At 34.1% G+C, this 23,158-nt stretch overlaps 2 protein-coding genes and 1 long non-coding RNA gene across 3 annotated transcripts in view; 1 reads left to right on the top strand and 2 right to left on the bottom strand.

Moving 5' to 3' along the window:
* Positions 1-5,878: 5,878 nt before the first annotated feature.
* On the bottom strand, positions 5,879-11,941 carry LOC127857123 (uncharacterized). The gene is made up of 5 exons (XR_008038345.1): positions 11,835-11,941; positions 11,107-11,213; positions 8,060-9,738; positions 7,353-7,490; positions 5,879-6,975 (listed from the first exon to the last, which is right to left on the bottom strand). It is a non-coding gene; the product is annotated as an uncharacterized LOC127857123 (long non-coding RNA).
* On the top strand, positions 10,793-22,934 carry LOC127857119 (uncharacterized). The gene is made up of 7 exons (XM_052393479.1): positions 10,793-10,915; positions 11,856-12,151; positions 13,313-13,527; positions 15,037-15,139; positions 15,487-15,586; positions 17,165-17,281; positions 18,418-22,934. Exons 1-7 carry the CDS (start codon positions 10,894-10,896, stop codon positions 18,492-18,494), a joined length of 930 nt encoding a protein of 309 aa, XP_052249439.1. The 5' UTR covers positions 10,793-10,893; the 3' UTR covers positions 18,495-22,934.
* LOC127857120 (uncharacterized) overlaps positions 14,819-23,158 on the bottom strand; it is a 123,331-nt gene continuing 114,991 nt past the window's right edge. Inside the window, exon 5 of the mRNA XM_052393480.1 lies at positions 14,819-17,154. Within this exon, the coding sequence (XP_052249440.1) occupies positions 17,126-17,154 (29 nt within the window). The 3' untranslated portion in view covers positions 14,819-17,125. The remainder of the gene's footprint in view (positions 17,155-23,158) is intronic.

Genomic DNA, 23,158 nt, shown 5'->3' with positions numbered 1-23,158 from the left:
TCAACTAAATATTAATTGTGATTCCAACAAACTGCACACGGCTGCTTTACATCGCAACTTCTGGACCTAATTATAAACGCTGCAATAATCAGGCAACAAAGTAAGTTTGTTTACACTAACACCGAAAGAAAATATGGAAGAAGGTCGGCGCTACTGTTGTGTTACTTGTTATGCCATACGCACGCTATTTCATACCGAAACAATGTTACTGCACAGTACTCCGTGTTTCTACTGAGTAATTACACTACCACTTCCACCACCACCACCACCGCCACTACTATTACTTCTACTACTACCACTACTACTACTACTACTACTACTACTACTACTACTACTACTACTACTTCTACTACTACTACTACTACTGATTGTAGGCCAAACGGCACCCGGACAATCGGCACCCAGTGTATTTTGCATACGCGGAAGTCGGCGCCCTGTAATTTTTCGACCCGGACAATCGGCACCCGATTGAATTGTATACCCGGACAAACGACACCCTATTTAAAGTCCCCGCTCATAGCTATATATGTGGACAGAATCGTAAGAAATTTTGTTTTTATTGAGGATATCATTGAAAATCCGGTTTAATTTTAATTTAAAATCGATTCACGCTTGTAATTGATTAAAACAAGCGACAACGGTTACACCTTTTTGAATTTGCAAATTCGGAATAAAAATCATATTTATGCGATGTAAGGGAAAACGTTTTCGCGTGAATAAAAATTCATTTGAGTCTTTCGACAAAATTATCATTTTAGCGTGTAATTATGTTTTCTTTTGTTTTGGTGTGGGGGTGGTATAAAGCGCTAATCTCCGAATGGAACCACATGTGTCCTTAAAGAATGCTTTGAACTCAGAAAAAGAGCGATTGTTATCTTTGTTTATATCCTGTATATTAGAACCCCAATAAATGGACCTGTCTGAGCGTCAAAATTATCAAGTATGAAATTTTAATCGCTGTTTATAATAGGACTCCCGTGGCTTACCGACTTACTTAGATGTAATAAGATATCTTAATTGATGATGAAAAAAATAAGCATAGGCATATAATTACATTTGTAAAGCTTCATGAGATATAATATAAACAACAAGGAAGGAGACGCTATCAAAAATACGGTGGAAAAAAATGAAATAAATTTAGACCTTTATGAAACGGTTCATTTCAATTAAAATGATCACTTCGAATACTTTAATTTACTGTAATAAAGGCACTCACAGTAAATGTAATCTGAAACATCTACGTATATGCAACTTCTCTACCACTACTGCTACCTCTACAACTATCACGTCCACCACCACCAGGCAGCACCACAACTACTACTGCTGATGCTGTTGTCGTTGCTGCTACTACTACTGACGACGAGGGCGACTGCTTTCATACGTATTCAACAAATCACGCTACCACACTTAATACTTCCTCGTTTATAAGTAAATTCGATTTTAGTTCGTATGTATGCGTTCAATTGTTTACTCAGAAATTTATTATAAATTAATGATCACTTTATCGTCCAATAAAATGTGTTCTCTTATTAAAACAAGAACTATACTTCTTTTGATTATGGTGATAAAAGTGATTTGTGACTATTGTCATTATAGTTTCTACTGAGTAATTCCGCTAACACTACCGCTTACACCACCACCGCCACTACTACTACTACTACTACTACTACTACTACTACTACTACTACTACTACTACTACTACTACTACTACTACTACTACTACTACTAGTACTACTACTACTACTACTACTACTACTACTACTACTACTACTACTAGTACTTCTACTACTACTACTACTACTACTCCTACCACTACCACCACCACCACTACTACTACTACTACTACTACTACTACTACCACTACCACTACTACTACTACTACTACTACTACTACTACTACTACTACTACTACTACTACTACTACTACTACTTCTACTACTACTACTTCTACTACTAGATTCACTAAATTTAAAGATGTTGAATTATCTTAATCATTAAGATAATATGAACATGCTGTCCCCGACAAATCTGTATCACCAGCTTCGAATAGATTGTTTTGATAATTGTCATCTTTTCTAAAGTGAATTTTGGAAACAACAATTTAAAGTGAAACAAATATACACAAATTTGAATGTGATTTTTTAATGTTGATAATTAAAAAGAATATGTTACGGTATATACTTGAACCCTTATGTCATTAGAAAAAAAAACAGACAGCCAACGTTGAGACACATGAAAAAAACTCTTATTGTATAAAATAGTATCAAATATAGCAAAGAATATTAGTTATTGGTCACCATATTAAATGGGCTTGGTCGAGTTATTGGGAATAAACCACTTTATTCGCCTGATGATATTTTATGCCAACGACTAAAAAGGGGTGACCTTCAAGTTTGAAATTATAGTTTCATAATAATCGAAACCTATTTATATTGTTATTTCCCAAACATTCCTCACTAATACTCACAAATAAGAAGAAAACTTGAGTAGTTGACAGCAACCCCATTGCTGCAGTTGAGCTCGATAGGAACAGCTTGGATCAACACATATAATCTGTATTATCGTTAGCGACGTGATTTCTGTTAATTCTTCTTTTATCACGCTGTGGTGATTTTACATCAACCAATGACAGATTTTGGCGCAAAACGATAAACCAAAAAACAGGGCATATTGCGCTTGTCCTATAAGGTTCACGCCCATTTGTGGCTGACCAATCTTTTCAGCGCATGCGCACTGACTAAATGGCAAAAAACACTGCCATGGTTACAGTAATTAACGTAAAACATGTATAAAGGACTTTTATTTAGTCAATAAAACGATAAAATAATCCGCAATAAACATCAAATCTCTTAAATAATAGCGCAAATATATATCATTTTTAGTATCAATATTTTTTTTATTCATAAATTTATTTTCTTCTTTATAAAAATACAAATAAGTTATAAACATCAGAGTAAACGTGATCGGAAGACTACATATATATATATACTGACAGAGACGTAGATAACACGTTATATATCTATCTACGTCTCTGATACTGAAAATCCCACAAAACACATAAATAAGCCGTTTTTTTTCTTATATAAATGATAGTTAAACAATAATAACACATTTATTTATTTGATCATAATTATAAGTGGTGTGGATGTTGTTATTGTTCATCAGCGATCGAAAGTGTAAGCTTGAGGTTCATGCAATCAATTATAAAATAAAGCCCTCAAAAGCGGAATACATAACAATTGTTAAATGTTGTTAATTTTCTTCACTCACTCATTCAGTCACTCAGTCACTCAGTCACTCAGTCAGTCACTCACTCACTCACTCACTCACTCACTCACTCACTCACTCACTCACTCACTCCCTCCCTCCCTCCCTCCCTCCCTCCCTCCCTCCCTCCCTCCCTCCCTCCCTCCCTCCCTCCCTCCCTCCCTCCCCTCCCTCCCTCCCTCCCTCCCTCCCTCCCTCCCTCCCTCCCTCCCTCCCCTCCTTAATTAGTTCTTAATTAATTAATTCATTCATTAATTAATTCATTCATTAATTCATGAATTCATTAATTCATTAATTCATTCATTCATTCATTCATTCATTCATTCATTCATTCATTCATTCATTCATTCATTCATTCATTCATTCATTCATTCATTCATTCATTCATTCATTCATTCATTTATTTATTTATTTATTTATTATTTATTTATTATTTATTTATTATTTATTTATTTATTTATTTATTTATTTATTTATTTATTTATTTATCGTGCAAATTTAACTGTCTTTGCGTGTATGTTCAAATCTCTTTACTAGAGACAAGGATCGATTGATATTTGTAACAATCAAGCATTTTATGATTAATAAAACTATATATTTAATATGTTTTACGCAAGTATTTTGGATTGCTTGTTTTCATGATGATGTTTTGTGCACTGCTGTAACGTACAATGGTTACACGTAATAGCCGATTATATATTTGCCACTAATCGTTAAATACATTACTTGTGTAGCAGTTAAATTCAACAACATTTTGTATTAATAATTCTTAGACATTGTATATTATAATAAAACTGGCTAATATATATACACTTAATCCTGCTTATCCATTTCGGACTAATATGTTCTTTTTTTAAATATGTGACGTATATTATTTAAACAACTGTTTTCTATTTTGGCTTTAAAGTTTGGCTTAAATGACTGCTCAATATGCCAAGAGATGACATAGGGGTTATCATAAATTGTGTTTAATGGCCATATAATCATCTGCCACATGTGGTTTATGCAGGCGCCCCAAGTATAGGTCCCTAATTTTATGACACCATGTTTACTTTGTAGCTGTCTGGACAATAAACGATCATAACATGATAATCGGTTTGAGATGAACGAATTGTAATGTGCAATTTAACACCGGGTTAAACATGATGAAACAAACAGTCTCACAATTGGTGTGAACAATTAAATACCAACAACAACCTTTATTTGCATATATGATAACACAATGCTTTTTTGCAACAAAACAGAAAGTTACGCAGTGTGTATAATTATATCAATAAATTGATTCAATAAGAGAATTAATTATGTTAAAAACAACAACAGTATAACAGCAGTAATCAATACAATTATATCTTCAACTGTAACTCGTGGAAATTGTAGATTTTATTAAATTATACAAACATATTCAATGACAAATATCATTTAACATGGCTATAATCTTGTTATTAATTATAACTGATTGTCCATATTAATACGCATTACATTAGCAGTTAAAATATATAAGCAAGGTTTATAATGTCTTTTTTTGTATTTACCGACTGCATTAGAATGTCAAATGTATTTAACGTCATCTATGGTTTTAAATGTTCCTTTCTAATTTCTCAATATAGGGGGCAAACAAGAAGAAAGTGGTACTCGTTTTCTATAGCTTGTCCGTTGCAAAACTTATATTTTCAAATAAAAACAATAGCTTTTAGCGAGAGAATTTATTTAATGTGTTACATTGTAAGTTTTTAAAGACATATTAATGTTCAAATCAGAACTATTTGTTGCGTAAATAAATTCGATATATATATATATATATATATATATATATATATATATATATATATATATATATATATATATATATATATATGTTGTTTGTTGTCAACATTAATAGTGATTTTTTATTAGATTAAATTAATTCTGAAAGAATATGCATTTCTGAGATTTTTTTTTATCTCAAATGATGTGCTAATTAAGTTCCCAGCAAACAATCTATATGGGACCCAAATGGGTCCCATGTGGGCACCTATATGGGCCCCATGTGGGCTGCCAACATGGGACCCAGATGGGAAGTGCAACCGGGCTCCACATGGGTCCCATCTGGGCTGCCCCATGAAAGTATATGGGGCAGCCAGGATGGGACCCATATGGAGCCCGGTTGCACTACCCATCTGGGTCCCATGTTGGCAGCCCACATGGGGCCCATATAGGTGCCCACATGGGACCCATATAGGTCCAACATGGGCATCCCTTTTACTCAATATGGGCTACATACGGGTAGCCCTTTTACTCAATATGGGCTACATACGGGCAGCATTGTACTAAATATGGGCTACAAACTGGTAGCATTGTATTCAATATGGGTACACAGAGCCTGTAAAATTTGGGACAACGCATTAATGGAAATTCAGGTGATGTTAGAAATAATATGTAGGCTGCAAACATGAAATACTGTGTGTTCAAATTGAACATCAGACAAAAGATTCTTGTACATGTACTTTCCATTTCATTTTTTTAAAATGTTTTATCTATTTCTTCTTGCTGGAACAGAGTGATATCAAAGGGTTTAAGAGCTTAATAGCATTATCCTGCAAGAAATACAAGGTTTTTGTTAAGACTTAAAAATTTATTAAAGTACTCTCAACTTTTATTCACATAAAGTATTACACACATATACATGGATTCATACATACATAGCAGGAGGATCCCACGTTAACTATTCTACCAGAAAATTCTAAAATAATATGGTGATTCCTAACTTTTTGAATGTAACATCAGCAAAAGTATTTTACATAAAGTAGCTAACGAAAACATGTTTCTATCTAATGTTCTATCTGCATGGAGTAATGTTACTCATAATATATAAACCCAAACCAACAGTATTTTATGGAACAATAAAGACATAACTTCAAACAATAAGACGTTTTTCTATAACATTATATATGTCGACCAGTTATACGACTATAGAATTAAGGACTTCTATTATTTTTACATATACAGAATACCTTCAAGTATTTTCCTGATTTACTACACATTACTACAAAACATACACATGCATATTAAATCTTTAACCAATACAAATAACACACCATGTACTCAAAGAACATTCGTGGAAAACATACTTGCAAGACTAAACAAAATATTTTATAAACTACAAATTAAAAACCCTGCAAAAAAATCCAAAACTGAAATAAATGGCAAATCCTTTTTCGAGAACAAGTCCATATTATTATCTTTGATATCTTCATACATTCTAGTGTTTTTCGTAATTGCACATGATATATATATATATATATATATATGTCTTTTAAAACCTTCAAAAACTGGAATGCTGTTTCTTCTTTTGCAAAGGAATATATACTGTTTCATTTCCAGATAAAAAAGATTGTTTGCTTTCTTAGAAGATGAGCCTTAAAGGAATGGTTTAGGATTAATGGAGAAAAAACTGTCAATTACATTTACAACATTGCTTAATATATTTGATAAAAAAGCTTGAACTATGCAGCAGTCCTAGAAAAGATGGATCGTAGCTTCATCACCAAGATGCTATTCAAACTCATCCATTTGCTCAAATGTTCCAATTGGAAGAATGATGTTCTCTGGCAGTTGCATTGGCTCGTCATCAGTAGCTGACCTAGCCAAGAGCTGCTGCAGCATCCGCTTCATTTCCCTGTTCTTGTCTCTCATTGTTTCCAACACCGTTAAAATCTGTGTAACTGCATCTGACGACAAGAGAAAAAAACAACTGTACCTAAAATTATGTTGACAATAATATATATCACAGCTGGGTCAGATATAAGTATATCGGATGTGTGCCGATATAACGGCGGCGGGCCCGATTTGTCCCAACAGCTGTTGTACAGCTAGGGCTGATTATAGCAACTTGCACCTATATGCCCGTCAACGTCAATCTGTTTCTTTTATTAGTAGAAGTATGTATTATTATAGATCACTAAATGACTGTGTATTTTATATTTTTTAAGTTGGATTATCTGTTTACATCAATTATTTATGTAATTAACTATCAGGTATTTTATAAGCAGTAATTCCAAAACTGAAATAATTTTAAGTTAAAGTTTCAAGCACAAAAATCAGTTACTTTGTCCTATGAACTGTCTTTGGGAAGGCTCTTCAGCTGCCTGGACTTAATGGGAGTGACCGGCCTCTGTCATGCACTGCTGGACATTCCTTGTAAAGACGATGTTGGCAAACGAGGCGGTGGTGAATATTTTATTTTCTGAAATAAATTTGTACAATAAACATTACGAATTTAATTATTTCTTAATACACAGACTTTTTTAACATTCTGCAAATATGTGTTTAAATAATCCTAAAAATTTGTCCACAGGCAGACAACCTTGGCTTGCTTGCAAGTAATCAAAGACCTATAAAAAAACATTATATTATACGTCTTTGATGCAATACGTTTAAATTAATATTATCAATGTATGAGATAAGTAAGATTCTCATGCATTAGCATGATTACTAATTAAGTGTTCCATTTTTTCAGACATGCGCCTGTCTGCTATAAATAGTTTGTATTGAATTTTGGGCAGAATCAAGTTGAATTAAGCAGTTTAACTAAGAGATTGATCTATGGCGACAATCGAACGTAACGACTTACGTCGCGAAAATACATGGCAAAGGCAAAGCGAATAAAGAAATCTAATAATTTGCAATTCAAATTATTAAACACACAAGCATTCATTGGAGTTACAGATAAATAAATAATGCGTGATCAGCCATATATCTGATTTCAAAAGAAATATATAATTACGTGTTTAATATCACAATTTAACAAATTACCGTTTCGAGTGTTTTTGTTTTGAATGCGAGGCGAGGCGGAATTAACATCTGCGCATGCGCATATTATTTAAATACTTTATTTTTCTGCGCGATTATTTAAATTAAAATTATCTCTTGAAAATAACTACATATTAATCATAGTATATACATTATTTAAAACAAAGCAATATCAAAAACAGAATTTTCAAAAAATGTGCGCCCGATAGCTGATTTTGTACTTTGTTGGGCGGCCCAAATGGGACCCGTATGGGACCCATATGGACTGCATATTATTTGCTTATGCATTGATTTTATATTTTGGGGTAAAATATTAGCAGTTGAGATCAAGTTTGTCATACATACGTTTTAAGAAATGAGTTTTTAATCAAATAAATAAAAGTTTATATCTTTATCCTGATAGCGCAATAATATGGGACCTATATGGGACCCTTAAGGGCATTCCCATATGGGCTAACCCATATAGGTCCCAAATGACTCCCATTTGGGCTTACCCATATGAGTTTGCCCAGAAACAGCCCGGTAGCTGATTTTGTGCTTTGTTGGGCGGCCCAAATGGGACCCATATGGGACCTATATGGACTGCATATTACTTGCTTATGCATTGATTTTCTATTTTTGGGTAAAATATTAGCAGTTTAGATCAAGTTAGTCCAGCATACGTTTTAAGAAATGAGTTTTTAATCAAATAAATACTAGTTTACATCTTTTTCGTGATAGCGCAATAATATGGGACCTATATGGGACCCTTATCGGCATTCCCACATGGGCAAGCCCATATAGCTCCCAAATAACTCCCATATGGGACCCGTATGGGACCCATATGGGCCGCATATTATTTGCTTATGCATCGATTTTCTATTTTTGGGTAAAATATTAGCAGTTTAGATCAAGTAAGTTCTACATACGTTTTAAGAAATGAGTTTTTAATCAAATAAATACAAGTTTACATATTTGCCCGATAGCGCAATAATATGGGACCTATATGGGACCCTTGTGGGCATTCCCATATGGGCTAGCCCATATTGGTCCCAAATGACTCCCATATGGGCTTACCCATATGGGTTTGCCCAGAAACATCCCATATGGGACCCATATGTGCATGTTTGCTGGGTTAGGAGATCTTTGTGGTTACCACATATACCGAGCCGTTAGATTGAATTCTACTCCCGAGTTCGTTTAAAGTAATAATAACAAATAATTACTACAGTATATTCGTTACTAAAATGCATTTACTTGCAAGCTTATGTTTTATTCAGACATAATTTATAATTATATTTGATATAGTGCATGATTATCATTAAGATCGAGGATTATGTTCACCGTCTTTATATGGGCGGAGCTTATACGAATCCCATCTATTTTTGCCAACCTGTGGGCGGAGTATAAACTTTGCAGGTGCGCGTTACATCACTCGTCAACTGATATGATATAATACATAATCGTCACAACACATTATAAATCCAACATACTAGTATCTTAATTACAGTTTCAGTTCGTGCTGTTATAAAATAACTTATAAGCATTGCTATTATAATTGGTAAATATGGAGTGGTCTGTTCGCTTGAGTGCGATGACTTTGCTGTTGATAGTCAACGAGGAAGTGAAAGGCATCATATCTGGACTGAAGGCTTCAAGGAACAGTATTTCACAGCTGAAGGTATGTTGTATAGCTTGATCTCCTAATAACATATTAAAAAAGTTCTGTCACCTTTGCCAAACAAAAGTAAATGAATGATTAAAGTGAGTAAACTACGTTCTATTGGGCCACATTTGTAACTGTAATAGAATTATATACTTGCTGGCTGATCAAATTCAGTTTTATTTGTTCTAGAAATTAAATTATACAATGCTGAACTAATAAAATGTTTATTTGTTCTAGAAATATATTGACATTTTATTATAATACAGTAATATTCCTCCATTGTTTTCAACGATATAATTACGTTTTCTTAGTATGAATAAAAAATATTTTAAAATCAATATTGAATTTGCTTGATAAATCATACCAGTATATATCACAGTTTGGGTATTGGGTGTAGTGTGGCATGTGTCCGCTTAGGTTAATTAACCACAGATAACGCTGCTTATTAAAATATACATGTATTTAACACCCCAAACCACCGCTTCACACATTCCCTTGTATTTCGCACAATGTACCAAACAGAGCGCACAACGTTCCAAAAGTGGAACTATGAAGAGGGAGCTCATTAAGACATTTGCGCATAATGTCCTACACCCTCCCGGTCCCAATTTAATAAGTTTTTATCCTGCTATTTTTCCATCTAAGGAAATTATTTAATATGTAACTTATATCATTATTAAGTAAAATATACTTTCATTATAATGTTTTATGTGTGAAATATACATGATTGAATAATCTTTTAAATTTTATTACTTAAATTAGTAATTATATTTTCCTTCTATATCTTACTTTCTTTGACTTAAACACGCATGGTTTACTTTTAAAAATGCATGATAATCTCTATCTCTTGTACTTAGCATGTCAGTTTGTTTACTATTGTGTGCCAGCTTAATTTTCGTATATTACTTGAATATGTAGTATTTAATATGTGAATATATTTGTCTATAGTGAAACTTATTATCATGTGGTTTGTTACTAAAAAATATAAGCTTTAGTGTAGAACGTAATGCCAGGGGTCACTCTCTTTCACAGCGGTGAATTAGGGGACGAACGACAAATCTGCTAGGAGAATGGTCAGGGGTTTCGTTTAACTATTCGTGTTGAGTAACCTTTAAGCGACCAATCAATATCTTTGGGACGCCATTTAAAAAAGAGCAATCATGAACTTGTTTAATAAAACATAACATTTGAAATGGATAAAAATCGAAGGAAAGGTAACACTAAATATAACACGTTTTCGCTTGATGCATATTTGAGTAACTTTTTACATTGGGGCGTTCAACCGGGGAAAGACTAAAACAAAATGGTGGAAGATTTATCGATAGAGAATTTTGCTCGTCTCTGACAGTCTGAGTCTGTCTAGATTCTAGTCCAACATGTTTAAAAATATAACTAATAAAGCTACCTTTAATATTGGTAATATTTGGTTCCTTAGAATATAGCCTTTATTAAATCCCTCTAAATTCTTTGCGCGCCCTCAAAATCTGTCCTGGCTGTTGTATTCACAGGGATCTTTAGGTAAAAAATACTCTATTATACTATAGTATATACATATATACAAGGGATACAACTGTCAAATTTTTTGCACAACATCATGGTGTTCATTTTTACTTTAGACAATTGCCGAATTTTCAATGCCAGATGTGGTCTGGTAAAATAGATGCTCGTTTTTATTATTATTTTGCATATATAATGCCATCTTCATTTCCCACAACAATATGTATTATTCATACGCACATAAACACTAACAGGGTACCATTTAAGTGTTTCTGTTTCCTAAGAATAGATCTATTTGCAGTAAAATAAAAAAGGAATAAATTGTGTCACAAATAAATAAGAACAAGCATTTTGTTTCTTCAAAGATCTATGTAATTATACCACATCTAGAGTTGAATTTTGGCTATTGCTTAAAGGAACACTGATTGTTTTGGTTTTACAAAATACTTTACTAATTTTTGTTGATTTTGAGCGTTATAGAGGGTTAAATATAAAAATAGAGATATACTTATGATGAGCAGATTTAAGACAGTATTTAACTATTAGAGACCGGTGAAATAATGATTTTTTTATATTCTAAATGCTGCTTGGTGATCTTATTCTGTTAAACTAGTACATTGCATTTTGTCAACTTACAATGATATCATGGAATTGCAGGTGCCGGACAGGTTGAGACCCTTGGAGGGAATCACACAAGGGAAGCCCTTCAGGGTCTTCTAAGGCGTGGTCTCGCAACTATAACCACAGTCAAAATGAATATTTATTCAGCCCTGTCAACATGCACAGCCTTGACGGTGGGTTGGCAGCACAATGTTTGCTTGCAGGAGAAGCAAAAGCCTCTAAGCTTCATTGACAAGGTGAGGCTTATGAGACAAGTTCGCCCATCAATGCACATGTCACCAACGGATATGAAGGCTTGGAAAGAAACTCTGTCTTCCATCTTTCATGTGAAGGTATAGTTATTCTTATATAATGGAAGGGTCTGAAATGTGCATTCTCATGCTTATATAGTATGGTTTGACCAAGACACTTTTAAACAGTTTTTCTTTGAATTATTTAGATTTGAATCAATGAACAGAGGCATCAGTTGGATTGGCATTTGACTACCTGCTAACTTATGAATGACTGTTGAATGATTTGACATTTAATAAATATAAATAAACACCATTTTGATGAAAAGTACTTATGTAGGCATTGACAATATTATAATCTTAACATAGTTGGTGCACATTAAAATTGTCTGCAAAAAGCAATACCAATCCTATGTTTAAAGCAAGCACGTTGAGAGACTTTATAATAGTTTAACCCTTGGCGGGCGGCATCCACAGCAGTGTCCGCTCTCTAATTGAAATAGTTTTCATCCGATCTTCACCAAACTTGGTCAGAAGTTGTGTCTAGACAATATCTAGGTCAAGTTCGAATATGGGTCATGTCGGGTCAAAAAATAGGTCACCGGGTCACTTAGTGCATTTCAAGGATTAAGCATGATGTCCGCTCTCTAATTGAAGTAGTTTTCATCTGATCTTCACCAAATTTAGTCAGAAGTTGTGTCTAGATGATATGCAAGTCAAGTTCGGATATGGGTCATGCTGGGTCAAAAATGAGGTCACAAGGTCACATAGTGCATTTCATGTGTATGGTGTCCGCTCTCTTATTGAAGTAGTTTTCATCTGATCTTCATCAAATTTAGTCAGATGTTGCATCTAAATGATATCTAGGTCAAGTTCAAAAAAGGGTCATGCCGGGTCAATAAATAGGTCTAGAGGTCACTTACTGCATTTCAAGCATTGAGCATGGTGACCAAAACCTACAAACGGGCGTATCTTGTGACAGTTTGGCACTCTTGTTCAAATTTGACTTTTCTGCTATCCAATTGTGTACAATATTTGGAGTAATATAATGGGCATTGTTCACTGTTGAAAGAATTAACAGGTCAAAAGAGTTAGTTAAAATGTGGTTACTGACCAATTATCTGCAACTCATCTTGCTACCAGTTGTTTATAAAAAAAATATATCCAATATTTTACATTGGACAGTCCTCTAAGGTGATTATGCAAAGCGTTATTATTTATAGTTTTGTATACTGAATGGTTATCATTATTCATGATTTACAGGACATCAGAAGATTCCAGAATTCGTATGGACTGCATATTAAGATGGCTCGGCTTGAACAGAGAGTTTGGGCCATTGTGGAGGAAGTTTCGGGTGATTCAGTGAAGATCACTGAAAAATTCTTCAGACCACTCTTGAAAATTCAATCAACCGAGGATATTGAGTCGTGTCTGAACATTCTGCGAAGCAAAGGATTAGCTGAATATAACAACAAAATGTAAGAATTAATTGTGAATTTACAAAACTGTAACAGACTTTAAAATTTTCATCGTATTTCTTATAACGCAAGTGGGAGTGGTGTCATGGGAACAAGCTTATTTATTTATCAATTGATGATTTTCAGGCATAATTTTGTCAGACCTGCCTTGTGTGATCTTGACATATTTGTCACAATGATTGTTTGATGTTTTTTGTGCTGTTAATCCGGACAATGCTTGTCTAGAGAGCTACTCTGTCATTAGTAGGCACAATATGAAATAATTTGACAGTGGCTTTGTCAAAAATCAACCAAATTTACTGCATTTTATTTAAACTCAATGTCTTTAGCTGAAGGGTATCATCTTATTTGAATTATTATAGGAAAGAATGTAAATGTGAATATTAATTTTTTTAAAGAAATAATAGACTGGTAGGCATTAGTTATTGCAGTAATGATGCAAAGACATTAAACCCTTACGGTGCTGCATGAGTGGCTTGATTGCAACAACAGAACAACACACTGTTTGTGTAACCCAAATTAAGAACAATTCATTGTTGATTATTTAAATACTTACCGGTTTGTATTTATAATTAACCTGTATTTCAAGGTAATAAATGAGAACTTTTATATAAGCCCCCATCCTCCATTTCAGCGGATTAAATATATACATGAATATGCCATTACAATTTAAATAAAATGTTGGGTTATTTATAAACCTACTTTCAAAGCATTCAAAGCCGTAAGTGTTTTGTTGCAGAATCAACCACAAAACTTCCTAATATGTCAATAGCAAAGAAGTTGCCATGGTAGAATTAAAAATAATGATTTTTTTTTGTGCGAGTTATGAATACTACTAATTCTAATTTGGGACAGGTGCTCAAACGCTTTTACAGTACTATGTACTGTGTATGTAAGTTTTTTCTTACATTGCTTGATTGGTTAACCCCAAACAGTGTTTTAATAAGTATTTTCTCTGTATGTCCTTTATGTACCTTTTAAAAAAGGGGTTGTTATATTTGCTCTGTTTTCATTTTTATAATTTCACAAGCATGTTGAGGCACCTGTGTCGCGGGACATTTTAAAGCCCAGGGGTTTTTATCTTACTTTGGGGAAAGGGCCTGGCCTTTTTTGAGGGGAAAAATAATCGTGCGAAATGCTGAATTTGGGGGAAAAATCACGCAAAACACCGGATTTTGGCGGAAATAAGGAAAGTCTTAAATAATCAATTTAACATATTTTGCTGTTTTTATAACAAATTCAAGGCAACAGATAATTTAATTATGCAATATGTTTTAATTTCTACACTGGATCAGGTTAACTTATGAATTTAAAGTTTAAAAAAAATAAAAATTTAAGGGAAAAAATCAAGTCTGGGGGAAAATTTGCCTGCTGAGGGGAAAAAAATCCGAGGGGAAAGGGCCATTTTACCGTGGGTCCCAAAGAAAGAAAAAAAGCCCTGAAGCCACAGACAATGTAAAACATGTTGGTGTTGTATATATTTGAAGTTAATTTTTGAATATTTTTTAGAAAGGAATTTTTGGGATCCAGACCACTTACAAAAAAAAGAAAGCAAACTGACCTGGAAGATGATGCCAATGAGGAATGTTCAAACACTTCTGAGGGACTCCTTGTAAGTTAATTAATTTCCTTTTTTGTGTAACAGAAACATGAGCAATTAAATAAATAAATAATGCAAGTATTAAGAAAGGCCTTGTGTTTGATTGGAAATCAGGTAAATGATGTTAAAATGAAAAAGTATTTGATCTTTTAAATAGCCTGAAAAAGCATTTTGAGAACATTACCTGTGAAATTGGGAAGTTGTGCTTCAGTTTTCCTTGTGAGAATAAAAAAAGTTTTTTTGCATGGCAAAAAAAAAAAAAATTCAGAATTTTTTTTTTGGGGGGAACATGAAACTACTATTAAAATCGGCAGAAAAAGGGTCTGCTCATAGATCAATATATTAACTTGTACTTCTAGGAGAAGTACAGCAAGGTAGTTGATGAGCTTCAAATGATGAAGGACAAATGTTCCAAACTGGAAACGGAAAACTCAGAATTGAGGCGTCAACTGACAGAGCGTAAGTGCATATATTTCTAATAATATTCTTGAACACTTAATGAATGGATCTTTTTTATAAATGATAACTATTTCTTGACTTACAGAGTTTAGAATAATTCACAAAAACTGGTTTAAGACCACTTTGAGTGAACACACATCTTCTTATGCCAACCCCATTAATTTGCCTAATATTTCAATGTTTTTAAACCTGAATATGCAGTTTTAGTTATTAGGCATAGACACAAATGTCCAGGCTTCAAGTACCAAATAACCTCATAAAGACCCTGTTTGAGACACCAGTGACAGTTGATCAGATATAAGTTGACATACATTGACACTTGATCAAAAGTGAGTTATCCTGATTTATATGTAATAAATATTTTTATGCACCCCTTCGGAGAAGAGGGGGAATATTGTTTTGCACATGTCAGTCGGTCTGTTTGTTGGTCGGTTTGTCGGTCCATCTGGCAGAGGACCCCTATTGTTTTCAGGTCACTAGGTCAAGGTCACAGTGGTTCGGGATGATAACTCAAGAATGCTTAGGCCTTGATCATGAAACTTCATTGGTACATTGATCATGACTGGCAGATGACCGGTATTGATTTTAAGGTCACTAGGTCAAAGTTAAAGGTCACAATGGCCTGGCTGCCACTACAATGAACTGCCCATTTGGAGAGCATGCGTGTTTTACAAACAGCACTTGTTTTTACATGTTCTGTAATATATTTCTATTAAATTTTTCTGGTTATTCAATTGTCAAGTTAATGCTAATAGAAGTATTCTTTCCCACAATTATCCTAAGATTTAGACATAAACAACAGTTTTCACAATTTATCTACCGTTTACTGTTTATTCACCCATTGAAATACATAATTTGGGTATAATTTTAAAAAATGTGCTAAAATGATGACGACACGGTGGTCTGCTCAACTTGTCACCTGTCCCAAATAAAACCATGAATAGTTGTACTATCAAGATGATCATTTTTTATGGTCCATTTCTCAGAGACTGTCAAAGACATTTGGTTCAACTTAGGTATTCATGTTTACCAATTAAAAATGCATCTCAGTTCTCAAGGGCAAATAAGCCTAAATTGAATCATTAGGGCTATGAATTAGCGAGAGTCCAGTAGCCATGGGCCCTAAAACTTGAGCTGGGCTCATAAAGATAAGAACACACTTGGGAGAATGGGTTAAAGTTTTAGTTTTATAACCTGTTCTCATAATTATGGCCCATTTTCATGTTGTAAATTTCATTGTTTATTGACCCTATTGTTGAGGACAATTTCTATAAAAAATGGAAATAGATATTTGGTCATAGTCAAGTATTCTTGTTTATTGTCACAAAGTGAACATATATATCAATGGCAGATAAACCTTGATATTATTTTGCTAAATGTGTGCCCCATTTTGAACATTGAGTGTTGGAGTGTCACTGGTAACATTTACTTTACATGGACAGTTAACCGTAATACTATTACTAATGATTTCCTCTTCTCTACCCAACACTCGGACAAGTGGATGACACTGTCTGCAGATGGCTCATGGTTGGTAGTTCATCAATTCAGTTCAGGGTCTTTTATTCTATCTGAAAACAGATTGCTCGAAGTCCAAGGAAAATTCATCAAAGGACAAAGAAATTGAAGCATTCTGGAGATTTGAAGACGGACGAGAGGAATGGTTGCCGGCCAAATTGATCCGAAAATATGCTAACGGTAATTTTAAACATAATAAAATATTTTACGAATAATGTACAATTTTCAAGTGAGATGAACAAAATCCCATATGATACTGACCATGTACAAAATTAAGCTTTAATTACTGTGAATAAATTATCAGTTGTAAGTTCCCTACCGGTATGCCCAGAGGGAACTATAGGATATATCAAAACAACACTGACAATGTTGCTGACAATTTTGTAATGGTATTTTGACCAGTAGGGGAATTTTGCATTGCATGCAATGATAATCTTGTTTATATTGTGAAACTCAACATATAAACCCTTTTTTCTGTTCTTGTCTGTTTGTCAAAAGCTGACAGCATGCATATTTTCAACTAGTAAAGTGACTGTTAGTTTTAAAAACACCTTGCTTGAAAGGTACACTTTTAGAATCATAGTGAAATATATATATATATATATATTACATAACTTTATTAATAACTAACTGCTTTATTATACCCCACCACAGGCGTTTGGTATTGCAGTAATGTCTGTCACACTTTTTTGTTGTGCAACTCCTTATTCATTTCTCATTCATTAAACATAAAAATACAGAATGATTATCATCAAGAACTGCCACTCATATCGTGAGGGTTGGCGATTGAAATTAATTAAAGAGAGTTATTATTTTGTGTAGATTTTATGTTACTTATCCATATTGCTGTACAATTTATTCATAAGCAGTGAATTGTACCATTTCAACTTAAACAGATATTCATGAATTGCTGTAGTCCATCTTGTTTTGGCAATTTTTTCCCGTTCACTCATTGAACCTATAGCAGGGATTTGTCTGTCAGACACCCTTTAATTATGTAAGTGACAATTTAAACATGCAAAGACATTTCACATCACACAACAACTGTGTTTGATATTTCAAATTGACAATCATATTGGTTATTTCTGGCTATGAAAACATGAATGGTATATTTATGCAGTTTCTTTATATATCCCATTGTGAGTACCAAACTATAGTTTTCCAGCAAAACATTGTACATTTAACTCTGCAGTATCAATTGCTATGAGTACTAATGCTATAATTTAAAAGACATAATTAATAACCATATGATTATCATATCGCCTGGCTGTATAACAGCATTCAAATTCTTACATTTCAAGATGTCTTTTATTCAGGAGAGTGTTCAGTCCAGTACTCTGATGGAGTTAGTAGAGTGAGGTCCTCATGGGTGAGAGAGGTGGGACAGATGTAAGGTCATCCTATTGCCACATCTAGAAGCTATACCTATTTTCTCAAGACTAAAAATGTCGTGAACTTAAAATAAATGTTGTTATCAATATATGCAACCAGAGTACATATTAAGGCACTTCATGTTATTTTTCTGAATGATTGAAGTCAGGTTTCTCATACTAAGACATTTCCCTGTCAAGTTATGGAATTAACTTAAATTTTATGGTGTGAAATTTCTGTTTTATAAAAAAATGCATAGATAATTTTAATCAAATTGTGAGACTGATAGCTTCATTTTTTTTTATCAAATCATGCAAATGATTGCCCTTTTTATACGCCCGTATAAAATACGGGACGTATTATGTGAAACCCCTTGGCGGCGGGCGGCGGGCGGCGGGCGGAAGGCATCACTTTGTCCGGACTCTAATTCAAATTGTATTCATCCGATCTTCACCAAACTTGGTCAGCAGTTGCATCTAGTTGATATCTAGGCCAAGTTCGAATATGGGTCATGCCGGGTCAAAAACTAGGTCATAGGGTCAATAAGTGCATTTTCAAAGGGGCCACTTTGTCCGGACTCTATTTCAAATTGTATTCATCCGATCTTCACCAAACTTGGTCAGCAGTTGCATCTAGTTGATATATAGGCCAAGTTCGAATATGGGTCATGCCGGGTCAAAAACTAGGTCATAGGGTCAATTAGTGCATTTTCAACGGCGCCACTTTGTCCGGACTCTAATTCAAATTGTATTCATCCGATCTTCACCAAACTTGGTCAGTAGTTGCATCTAGTTGATATCTAGGTCAAGTTCGAATATGGGTCATGCCGGGTCAAAAACTAGGTCACAAGGTTACTTAGTGCATTTCAAGCATTTAGCATGGTGTCCGCTCTCTAATTGAAGTAGTTTGCATCTGATCATCACCTAATTTGGTCAGAAGTTGAGTCTAGATGATATGTAGATCAAATTCGAATATGGGTCATGCCGGGTCAAAAACGAGGTCACGATCGGACACATAATGAATTTCAAGCATTTAGCATGGTGCCCGCTCTCTAATTGAAGTAGTTTTCATTTGATCTTCACCAAATTTAGTCAGATGTTACATCTAAATGATATCTAGGTCAAGTTCAAATATGGGTCATGCCGGGTCAATAACTAGGTCTCGAGGTCACTTAGTGCATTTCAAGCATTAAGCATGGTGTCCAAAACCTCCGAACGGGCGTATCTTGTGACAGTTTGGCACTCTTGTTTTGAAGTAAAAAAAAACAACATGAATTTTACATCACACTGATGATCATATTTCAAGTGTAAGCATTATTCTACATCTTTTTCTTCAGTTTAATGTTGGAATTGAATATTCCCTAATCAACAATTTGATTCTCTTTACTGCACTTTTGTTTATGTGCATTATCCAAAGAATGTTTGAATTCCATTTTGAAATGCTTGATGAGAACTTGTCTTTTCACTTAGGTATATGCTTTTTTCATTATTGGTTTTGTTCAGTGGTGGTGGTCATATTCTTCTTATGTCATTTCGGTCAGTAGAATATGGGACTTGTATATAACAGTTTATATGTTAGAATGGTTTATGAGATTATTTTAAATAAAACTATTTTTGAATTTCTTTCGCTATATAAACAAAAGTTAATTAAAGAGATTTCACGTTTCTTACTGTTGCAATCAATTTAATATCTTAAAATAACCTGAGATCTTTTGGGAAACTAGACAGAAAATAAGTTCTAATGGTGAACAATTCGTATTCAGTCAGCCTTTGTAAGCCATTGTAACTGTGAATGTGTTCATGTGCATTATTCTAACATTTTTTCGATTTCGGTTTAGAAATGCTTTGTATGAACTTGTCTTCATTTTAATATGCTGAATTAAAATTGATTTTGTTAATTTGTGATTACCAATGTTTTATTTTGTATGTCCTATATGATGTTTGAGTATTTCAGAGAAACAATAAAGTTCTGCCCTTACAATACATACTAAAATTGTGACAGAATTGTTTAGTAATGAAAATACAAATTGCAGCAATTGCACCTGTTAAAGAACTTTGAATGGTTATACATGTAATAGCGGTAAAGATTGTTTTATTTAAATATTTAATTTTTCATAATGACTTCACATGTTAAAAAAAAATGTTTAGCATTTTTTAATACTAGTATATTTTGAGAACTAATTTAAGTGTGACATAAATAATATGGAATCATTCCCACTATTTAATATATATTTTCTGACCTGCTGACTGGTGGATTGAGTACATATTAGTATACTGGTATTGTTTTTTATTTTGAAAATTTCACTGATTGAAAATTTACACAACATTTTGTGTGTTCTGTATTTACTATGCCCCCCTTCGAAGAAGAGGGGGTATATTGCTTTGCACATGTCGGTCTGTCGGTCGGTTTGTCCATCAGGTGGTTTCCAGATGATAACTCAAGAACGCTTGGGCCTATGATCATGAAACTTCATAGGTACATTGATCATGACTCGCAGATGACCCCCATTGATTTTGAGGTCACTAGATCAAAGGTCAAGATCACGGTGACCTGAAATAGTAAAATGGTTTCCGTATGGTAACTCAAGAACGCTTAGGCCTAGGATCATGAAACTTGATATGTAGATTGATCATAACTCGCAGATGACCCCTATTAATATGCAGGTCACTAGGTCATAGGTCAAGGTCACAGTGACCCGAAATAGTAAAATGGTTTCCGGATGATAACTCAAGAACGCTTATGCCTAGGAACATTGAAACTTCGTAGGTAGATTGATAATGGCTGGCAGATGACCCCTATTGATTTTCAGGTCACTAGGTCAAAGGTCAAGGTCACGGTGACCCGAAATAGGAAAATGGTTTCCGTATGATAACTCAAGAACGCTTATGCCTAGGATCATGAAACTTGATAGGTAGATTGATCATGACTCGCAGTTGACCCTTATTGATTTTCAGGTCACTATATCAAAGGTCAAGGTCACGGGGACCTGAAATAGTAAAATGGTTTCCGGATGATAACTCAAGAACGCTAATGGCTACGATCATGAAACTTCATAGGTACATTGATCATGACTTGCAGATGACCCCTATTGATTTTGAGGTCAAAGGTCAAGGTCATGGTGACCCGAAATAGTAAAATGGTTTCCGGATGATAACTCAAGAAGGCTTATGCCTAGGATCATGAAACTTCATAGGTGCACTGATCATGACTCGCAGATGACCCCGTTCGATTTTGAGGTCACTTGGTCAAAGGTCAAGTTCACGGTGACCCGAAATAGTAAAATGTTTTTCGGATGATAACTGAAGAACGCTTATTCCTAGGAACATGAAACTTGATAGGTAGATTGATCATGACTTGCAGATGACCCCTACTGATTCTCAGGCCACTAGGTCAAAGGTCAATTTCACGGTGACCCGAAATAGTAAAATGGTGTCCGGATGATAAATCAAGAACGCTTATGGCTAGGATCATGAAACTTCATAAGTACATTGATCATGACTTGCAAATGACCCCTATTGATTTTCAGGTCACTAGGTCAAAGGTCAAGGTCACAGTTACAAAAAACATATTCACACAATGGCTGTCACTACAACGGAGAGCCCATATGGGGGGCATGCATGTTTTACAAACAGCCCTTGTTATGACTTGTTTTATAATTTGCTAATAATTTAAGAACTTATACATTTAAAAGTGGTTTACCTTCCTTTTTTTCAGTGTGATTTTTTCTGTGTGATTATGCATTTCTGGAAGTTTGTACCGCCGGCGTAACATTTTTAAACAATTATCTGTCATTGTGTTTATGATCCTCTGAGAGTTTGTACCGCCAGCGTAACATTTTCAAAGAATTATCTGTTGTGATTATGAACCTTTGGGAGGTTGTACCGCCAGCGTAACATTTTCAGTTAAATTTTAAGGGTTATATCATTTTGTGTGTTCTGTATTTACATTACTTGTATAATTTACTATTAAATTAAGAACTTAAACATTTAAAAGTGGTTTGTGCGATTTTTACTATTGGTACCTTAGGGAGTTTTGTACCGCCGGCGTAACATTTTCAAGAATTATCTGTTGTTATTATGATCCTCTGAGAGTTTGTACCGCCAGCGTAACATTTTCAAAGAATTATCTGTTGTGATTATGAACCTAAGAACTTAAACATTTAAAAGTGGTTTATCTTCCTTTTTTTCAGTGTGATTTTTTCTGTGTGATTATGCATTTTTGGAAGTTTGTACCGCCGGCGTAACATTTTTAAACAATTATCTGTCATTGTGTACTTTTTGAGAGTTTGTACCGCCAGCGTAACATTTTCAAAGAATTATCTGTTGTGATTATGAACATTTATGAGGTTGTACCGCCAGCGTAACATTTTCAGTTACATTTTAAGGGTTATATCATTGTGTGTGTTCTGTACTTACATTACTTGTATAATTTACTATTAAATTAAGAACTTAAACATTTAAAAGTGGTTTGTGTGATTTTTACTATTGGTACCTTAGGGAGTTTGTACCGCCGGCGTAACATTTTGATTATGATCCTCTGAGAGTTTGTACCGCCAGCGTAACATTTTCAAAGAATTATCTGTTGTGATTATGAACCTAAGAACTTGAACATTTAAAAGTGGTTTATCTTCCTTTTTTTCAGTGTGATTTTTACTGTGTGATTATACCTTGCTGGAATTTGGTACCG

This window comes from Dreissena polymorpha, chromosome 14 (genome assembly GCF_020536995.1).
Source record: "Dreissena polymorpha isolate Duluth1 chromosome 14, UMN_Dpol_1.0, whole genome shotgun sequence".
Taxonomy (NCBI): domain Eukaryota; kingdom Metazoa; phylum Mollusca; class Bivalvia; order Myida; family Dreissenidae; genus Dreissena; species Dreissena polymorpha.
This window is presented reverse-complemented; position numbering and strand designations above follow the sequence as displayed.